The sequence below is a fragment of the Euphorbia lathyris genome, chromosome 3 (assembly GCF_963576675.1).
Source record: "Euphorbia lathyris chromosome 3, ddEupLath1.1, whole genome shotgun sequence".
In the NCBI taxonomy this organism is placed as follows: Eukaryota; Viridiplantae; Streptophyta; class Magnoliopsida; order Malpighiales; family Euphorbiaceae; genus Euphorbia; species Euphorbia lathyris.
The window spans coordinates 87,361,344-87,370,223 of NC_088912.1; the positions used below are offsets into that span (position 1 = coordinate 87,361,344).

The window sequence follows — 8,880 nt, forward strand, 5'->3', positions numbered from 1 at the left end:
TTATTTTGTATCACCAGCTCCCTAAACTTGTTCATAAAAGTAGATTAGCTTCCTGAACTTTGCAAGTGTCTCACCAACTCCCCGAACTTGCTTATTCTGTAACAACTAAATACAAAAACCATAATACTAACTCTCGATCTTCATATCCATTCAATCTCTCAAACCTGCAACACTAACTCTTATAATAGGTTGAAGGTAGGAGAAGCGAAAAAATTACCTCTCGAATAGATAAAGTCATATTTTTAGAATTTAGGTTTAATACATTTTTGTATTTAGTTGTTACAGAATAAACAAGTTTATGGAGTTGGTGAGACACTTATAAAGTTCAGTCAGCCAATCTACTTTTATGGACAGGTTTAGGGAACCGGTAATACGAAATAAGCAAGTTTAGAAAACTAATGAAACACTTTCAAAATTCAGGAAGTCAATCTACTATTTTGGACAAGTTTACGGAGCTAGTAATATATCAGGGCTAAATATAACCATAAGAAATCAGTAACCACCTTGAAATTAATTGGATATTAAATAAACCTGGCAAAAAGTACTTAAATTATATGCTTTTGCAATGTTTTCTTCAAATAGTTTCTTCCATTTAATTAATAAATTAATTAAACAGTTTCATTTAGTGGTTGACATAAGAAAACTATTAAGATATGAAGTCTCTATGTTCATACCAAACTTTCCTTTATCTTTCTTCACCGCCAAAGAATTTTTATTTCTTCTCTCTTCTCTCCCTCCGATCAAATTTCTCTCCTCCGGTAACAATATGGCCGGCGAGTTTGAAGCCTGTGTGGCCGGAGGTTTAGATCTTTCAAAGAGAATTTATTACGGCAAGGAATTACCTCCGGTACCGGAGCCAGTGATGTCAAAGTCGAAGCAAGAGAATTACTTACCTACGGCGGCGATGGTTTATGCGGTGGTTTCAGAGCCAGAGGCGGTAGACAATCCGGACGTGCCGAGTTACCAGCCATACGTGCACGGCCGGTGCCAGCCGCCGGCGTTGATACCGTTGCATATGTATGGAGTAGGTATGGAAGTTGATTGTTGTTTGGACTATGCAAATGTTAGTTTTAGCGGGAAGTGGCGCGTGCATTGCATTAAGACTAGCCGGAAGTGTGATTGTCGCATCGCCATACCAATGGGCGACCAGGTATTTTGTCTTTAGCGACCAAAGCTCAATTTTTTTTAAATAGTTTTTTATACAATTTATAATGAAAACTACAACTTATTTGTTAATTCTTGGTGAAAGAGAAATTTTACTCTTATATAATTGTCGGTCAATATGTTTACTTTTATATAATATTTTATATTATCAATATATTTTTTATAAATTTTTCTTCGAATTTACTGTAAATAATTTTAATGAAGTCTTAATAACTAAATTTTCTGGTTTTTTTATATATAGAAAATATTTACTAGTAAATATTACAAATTAATTTTAATGAGAGTTGAGGTGAAAAAATACCTCAATTGTAACATTCTGTTCCAATACCATATAGATATTATCTGCTTTGGCCGTCTGCATGTATTGGATTCACATTTTACTAATAAACTCTGATCACTCCCTCTCCGTATCCGATGTGGGATTCAGTTCATTCTTGTCCCCTTTGTCATCCCTTAGTACCGCTTCTTGCTCACGCCTTCTGCCCCAGCACTACCCACTCCGAACCAAGCGGAGGTGGACCTGGCGTCGGGGTAGAAGGCCTAAGCAAAGAGTGGTCCTGGGGACAGGAATGAACTGAATCCCATGTCGGAAACGGAAAGGGAGTGATTATGGATTATTAGTAAGATGTGAATCCAATACATATAGATACGTTTTAAAGAATATCTATATGGTATTGGAACAGAGTGTTACAATTCCTATGATGCAATTTTATCTTAACGTTGGCATTTAAAGAGCAATTTTATCAATAATGTTAATTAGTTGGGTGAATTTGAAAAAATAGCGGAGATGACAAGTTTTATAACGGAGAATACAGTTTTATAATAGTGTCTTTAATTTGCTATTTTTGCACCTAATCCCTTTTAATAATCTACTTAATACTTCATTAATTTTAAAAAGATAAACTGTAAGAATAATATAAAACGACCAATTAGTATTTCCTGAGCAAAACTTCTAACTCATAAAACGGTAAGAAATGGTGAGTGTTTGTTGAAGAGAGAAGGATGGCAATAGTAATTTGGTAAAGTGGATAGAAATAGCTCATTACAACAATAATTTTTTATGTTGTTTGTTGAACACATTTATGGAATATGATTGAACTGGTAATAATTGGAAGAGATGTGACATCTATCGGGTAAAATATATTCATGGATTTTAAACTATATTAATACTGTGATTAAAATACTAATACCGTAATAATAAACTCAAATTAATAAAAAATCCTTAAAATGTTAACGAAATAATCATTTTGAAAAATTTAATACATAATTAATTTTTTCTAGTTGTATTACCCTAAATTATTTCTATAATTTTTTAATAGAATTCTGTTGAATTAAAGTTTAAATCTTTTTTATCAAAAAATAAAATTAAGAGACTAATAATGATATAGTTTCCTTTCAAAAAAATAATAAAAAAAAGCTATAGCGTAGGGATCATGAATATATTTTACACAATATTGAACACATTAAACTAAGAAAAAGAAACGTAAAAGAAGTAAAAACCTTAGTATTGGAGCGGGCATGTCGTGCTATAACATGAGCAGCCCGTTCGCTACACGCGGAGAAAAAGAAACTAAGAAATCACTTCTATTAGCCTTAATTTAGGGATTTGGATTCTTTCATGTTAACTTGAAGTTAGGGATATCCAAATCTTGCATATAATTGAAATAGAACCTTTAATTTTGATAGCAATTGGAAATTACTATAGCTTACTTGCTCTTGCTCCTTTTCCCCCCTTTTTTTCTCCAATAACCTCAGTTAAGTTCTCAAGAAAAGCATAATTTGGCTAACAGGGTTCAATTCTAGGTCTTGAGGTTGACATTACTGGAAAATCATACCATAGCCAATTGATCATACCACAAGAAACCAAAGATAAGCAGACTGAAACTAAACTCGCAGACGGACAATATCTCAAAGGCTATATTTATACCTTCAAAATCCCTCAGGTGAAATTTCTTCACATAATTTCTCATAATTTCATCTACTTTCAGTTTCCATAATCTTGAAGAATTAGTAATCCTTTTAGGTTATTGGAGGAACAACAATTTCAGTAAAAGTAAGTTGGTCTCAGAAATTGGATTACAATGAGGGTGAATTCTCCCTAAATGTACCATTTAGTTTTCCAGCATATGTGAATCCTATTAACAAGAAGATTTCAAAGAGAGAAAAGGTATTACTAAATGTGAATTCGGGTACTGAAAAAGAAATTATCCGCAAGAGTAATAGCCATGCCCTAAAGGTATGAAATGCTGATAACATTTTATTGTTGAATAGCTTGTGAAAACATGAATGAAATTGACATTTTTGATATGATTTTTATGTATGCAGGAGTTAAGAAGAGAGGTTGGGAAGTTGGGTTTCTTATATGAAGCACAAGTTCCTACTTGGTCAACTTCAGATTTCTCTTTTTCATATTCTGTAAGTTCTAACTTCCCTTTATATTTATTTACGGTGATAAGGTATAAAATTAGCTTTATGGTTATTCGGGCGGACATATTTAGACTCTATGTATAGAAGATCATGCAATGTAGGTACTAACATTTTGTAGATTGGCCAATTTTAGACTCTGTTAACGGAAAATTCAACTGAAGTCGATTTCCTATTAAGTTTGTTCTATATAATTTAGCCATATGGTTATTGAGCGAGCACAAATTTAAACTTCATGTATAAAAATGTACAATATTAACACTAACTTTAGTTACACGTGGATGCTAGTGGAGTTTAGGTGGCGTAGACATGGGAACCAAATTAACGGGAAATGGGCTTCTGTTAGATCTGTCATTAACGGAGTCTGAAATTGCTCTGTCTACAAATTGTTGGTGCTAACTTTACCTGTTTTATATGTAAATTCTAAATTTGTTCTCCCCAATATACTACCTTATCCATAGTTTACATATAGCAAAAAAGGATATAAAGGGCACCCCGGTGCACTACGCGTCCCCACTAAGCAAGGGTCCCACCACAAGGGTGTATTGGGGTCAAGCCTTCCCCTGCCTTTTTTTTTTTTGGCAAGAGGCCACTCCTAAGAGTAAAAAATAGTTGTAACATATCCGGGGAAGTGCAACTGTGCGCTTAATGTATTTCAAGTGTAAAATTTCTCCCTCATTATTTTGTGCAACTCCACAGCATATATGTAGAAGATCCTTAATGCCATTTTGGTTGGTTTCTCTGTTAACAGGTAGCTTTGAATGACTTGTTTGGAGGTGTGCTGTTGCAGTCCCCTATTTTACGAGACTTTGATGACAGACAAATGTTCTGCTTCTATCTTTTCCCTGGAACTAACCAGATTAAGAAGGTTAATAACAAATTAATCTGTTGCATTTTCATCAATACTTTTGAAATTAGTTCGTGGTTTAAATGATATAAACAAACATTATTAGGCTTTCAGGAAAGATGTGATCTTCATAATTGATATTAGTGGAAGCATGAAGGAAGGTCCTCTAGATAATGCTAAGACTGCATTGATTTCATCATTATCTAAACTCAATTCTGAAGATTCGTTCAATATTATTGCTTTCAATGAGGAGAGCTATCTATTTTCATCATTAATGGAGGCTGCAACTAAGGAAGCAATATCGAGAGCTACTCAATGGCTTAATGATAATCTAACAGCTAGTGGTGGTACAAACATTTTGGTTCCTCTTAAACAGGTTTCTGAAGTGCTGCTGTTTAAGTCTTAAAAGTTTCTTGTGACTTGTATTTCTTAAAATCGAGTTCGTTGTGATGTGGTTTTGTTTCAGGCTATGAAGTTGTTGGCTGAAACAACTGACTCAATCCCTCTTATTTTACTCGTCACTGATGGGGCTGTAGAAGATGAAAGAGATATCTGCAATTTTGTTAAAGATTGTCTTAAAAGTGCAGGACCGATTTCTCCTCGGATATGTACATTGGGCATCGGTAAGGCTTTGACATTCTAGTTCTATTTTGTTTCTTGTACGCATGAGTGAAATTATGTGAAAGTGAGTGAAATTGGTGTGAAACTGCATTTAAACATGTTGAAACTCAACTATAATTTGGTGAAACCTTCGAGTTAATGTTTCAGAATAGTTTCAATGAGTTTCACCCAATATCACCCTATTTCACCTGTTCTGATCTGCATTCTATTGTTGTGGAAATGGATGCTTCAACTGCTTAATCTTGAACAATCTAATAAAAAACATAACTATTGAAGAAGCAGCATTCAGATTTTAAATTCAATGAAAACTTTTTTCAAGTACTTATTGCAACTACTAGTACACATGAGTAAAATTAAGTGAAAGTGAGTGAAATTGGTGTGAAACTGCATTTAAACGTGTTGAAACTCAAATATAATTTGGTGAAACCTTATAGTTGATTTTTCAGAATAGTTTTAATCAGTTTTACATGAGTTTCACCCAATTTCACCTGTTTTGATCGGCAATTCTATTATTATGGAAATGAATGGTCCAACTGATTAATCTAGAATGATCAAATCAAAAACAAAATTATTGCATCAAACACTTGTTTTATATCCATACTTGAAGTATTCAGATTTTTAATTCAATGGCAACTTTTTTCAGGGACTTATTGCAACCACTATTTCCTGCAAATGCTAGCACAAATAGGAAGAGGTTACTTTGATACAGCTTATGATGAAGGTTGGTTCTGTTCATTCTATGTTTAGTTAAAGTAACAACATTACAAAGATCTTATTACCATTCTACTTTCCAGATTCGATTGATTCTCGTATGCAACGGTTATTTACAACTGCTTCATCAGTTGTTCTTGCCAATATAACCGTGGATTCCTTGGAACAAGTTGATTCACTTGAGGTACACTATTCGTTGAGTTATAGTTGTATTGTTTTATGCTCATTCTTTACCTGATAGAGTGTCGTTTTTCGTCTTCGTTGCAGCTTCTTCCATTTAGAATTCCAGACCTATCATGTGGTAGTCCATTAGTTGTATCAGGTAGATATAATGGAAACTTTCCAGACTCCATTCAAGTTAATGGCATATTACCAGATATGACTAATTTCACAATAGAACTGAAAACGAGAAAGGCGAAAGATGTGCAACTTGATAAAGTAATGTTCTTTTTTGTCTGGACATAATCTTACTTGTTATTTGAGAAGTTGTAAAAAAAAAAAACTAGAATCATTTTGTTGTATCTGTGCAGATTCTTGCAAGGAGACAAATTGATTTGCTTACATCTAAAGCCTGGATGTCAGGCAGCAAAGACCTTGAGCAGCAGGTTTTATTATTGAATTCTGTTGGTGTTTTGATCAGCTGAAATTTATGAACAAAGTCAGTAATTGTTCGGATTTTCGTAGGTTGCGAAAATGAGCATACAGAGTGGGGTTCCATCTGAATATACACATATGGTTTTGCATCTCACTCACAATGAAGAGAAAGCAGCAGCTGAAACAATTCTGATGCAAGAGGTATGCCTTTTGCCTAACATCAAACTGCATATTAATCAAACAAATGACCTATAAATAGAATATGTGGCTCTTAAAAGACAGTTCTATTGCATTATATTGGTATTAAGAAATAAATGTATACAGATGACATCAATTAATTAGTTGGATGTATTACGCTGAAAGTATAATAGAATTTCTCCATGCACCGTTACACAATTGGATAAAATATGTAGTGCTGGCCGAGAAATTCTATTATGGTCCTCCATTGGACCTTACCAATGAAAAGAGGATGATTGTGCAACTTTACTCTTTACACCAATCATTTCCTAATTAAGTGTATGTATCTACCATTTCGGCAGTCGAGTTCATTACATCCCATCCACCATAGAAATTCTCATACATTGATAACGACATTTTCTATGAAAGGCAAAATTTTCTATGAAGGGTCAGATCTTATTAAAAATTACAATGCACAAACTGTATCCTTTGCCCCTTCTTATTAGGGATAAGGTACAAATTTGGCTCCAATAATTTTGGAGAAATGTGGATATACTCCTAATGTAAGAAATGGTAACGTTTTGGAGTAAAAAAAATAAATCCAACCTATATGGGCTAGGCTTCTTCTTCTGGCCCCTACCTAGGTCAAAACGACGTTGTTTTGGTGGGTTTGGGAAAAAGAAAGAAAGATACACGACTTTTTATCTGAAAATGTGAAATCAGTACACCGCAGATGAAGACGGGGAGGTGGAAGGGGTGCTTCCCGACAGCCAGGGTGTGTCGGCATACCATGTCCTCCTGCTTCCGCTTCTGGACCCAAATAACAGTCCCGTTTTATGAGTTCTGTTACATAGGCTCAAATTGCTCCATGTCCCTTTATTTGGACCTTAAATTGCTCCAAGTATGATAAATTTTTATGGTTTCTTATATTCTCTCGGCGGCCCGGTGCACTACGCATCCCCGCTAAAGGAGGGTCCGGGGAGGGGTCCCACCACAAGGGTGTATTGGGGGCAAGCCTTCCGTTGCCAAATTTTTTATTTTTTGGCAAGAGGCTGCTCCTAAGACTCGAACCCGTGACCTCTCGGTCACAAGACAACAACGTGTACCGTTAGGTCAAGGCTCGTCCTCTTTTATCATTTCTTATATTATATTCCTGAAAATGTAATGTATGCAAACAGGTACTGAACAAGATAAACCTACTGAAACAATTGGAATCAGAAAGCCCCAAAATGATAATGTTAGGGAGCTTAGGTGTTGGGTTTGGGAACTTGAGCGCGACAGCAGCGAATGTTCCTCCAGGAACAGGGGAATTTAAGTCACCTGAAGCTACAGAACTGTTGGTAAAAGCAGCTTCAAGTTGTTGCAGTAAGATGATAGATCGATTATGTTGTATGTGCTTCATCCAGACATGTTCACATATGAATAATCAATGTTCTATTGTTCTTACACAACTCTGTGCTGCTCTTGCTTGCTTTGAATGTGTCAACTGTTGCTATGAACTTTTTGCTTAATTAATGGCTCTTCAATGTGTAAATATTACAATTATATATCACTTAATTAAGACACTAATTCTATTCTCAATGTCTAATTTTTTATTCGGATGGTCAAGTTAGTACCGGATAGAAATAGCAAAACACTAATAATTAGTGAGAAGCTCTGTTATTTTTTATTGGAAAAAACTTAACTGAATTGAATATTATTGAATTAAATTCTACTGAAACTGAAATAACAATAATAATAATAAAAAAAATTATAGTAAATAATTATAATTATAATAAATAATAATAAATTACTGAACTGATTATTTAACTGAACTGATTTATACTGAAATTAAGTAATAAAGAACAGAGTTTAAGAGAAAAGTTCAAGACCTTTCACTATAAGGAGGACTATCGAGGTTGGGTATTTGGTCCAATGTCTCTCATGCTTTTGGGCTCTGGCCAAATGTGCATGTTACCAGCTTCTCTTTGGATTGGAAAAGGAGGCTGATTGGGTGGACTTGGCCCATGAGCTTATATTCGTTATCAATTAGTCTTTTTTTAGTGGTGACTAAACCATTTGATGTTAGGTCCGAGCAGAGAGAGCGGAATACAGGGGCTGATGTACTGATAAAAATAAAATGAGATTTATGAGATTTGTAAGCATAGCCTCTTACATTAAATACACCTCTTAAACCAACTCAATCATTTTAAAATATTGAAATAACACTAAAAAGTATAAATATTCACCAATATACGGGACGTTATAAGGGACAGAACCACTATTATTTAGGATGGAGGCGGGGACCATGGAGTCCGACCCTCCGAACACTGAACTGGCTCCACCACTGTTAATAAATGAAA

At 34.6% G+C, this 8,880-nt stretch overlaps 1 protein-coding gene across 2 annotated transcripts; it reads left to right on the plus strand.

The window, feature by feature from the left end:
* Positions 1 to 644: 644 nt before the first annotated feature.
* On the plus strand, positions 645 to 8,135 carry LOC136224566 (uncharacterized). 2 transcript variants are annotated; one of them, XM_066012921.1, is made up of 13 exons: positions 645 to 1,150; positions 2,955 to 3,107; positions 3,188 to 3,400; positions 3,490 to 3,579; positions 4,340 to 4,456; positions 4,542 to 4,811; positions 4,902 to 5,058; positions 5,700 to 5,777; positions 5,851 to 5,951; positions 6,035 to 6,205; positions 6,298 to 6,372; positions 6,452 to 6,562; positions 7,717 to 8,135. In XM_066012921.1, exons 1-13 carry the CDS (start codon positions 665 to 667, stop codon positions 8,047 to 8,049), a joined length of 2,355 nt encoding a protein of 784 aa, XP_065868993.1. In that variant the 5' UTR covers positions 645 to 664; the 3' UTR covers positions 8,050 to 8,135. The 2 variants fall into 2 exon arrangements, with proteins under 2 accessions (XP_065868993.1, XP_065868994.1); XM_066012922.1 differs by lacking the exons at positions 2,955 to 3,107; positions 3,188 to 3,400.
* Positions 8,136 to 8,880: the final 745 nt, after the last annotated feature.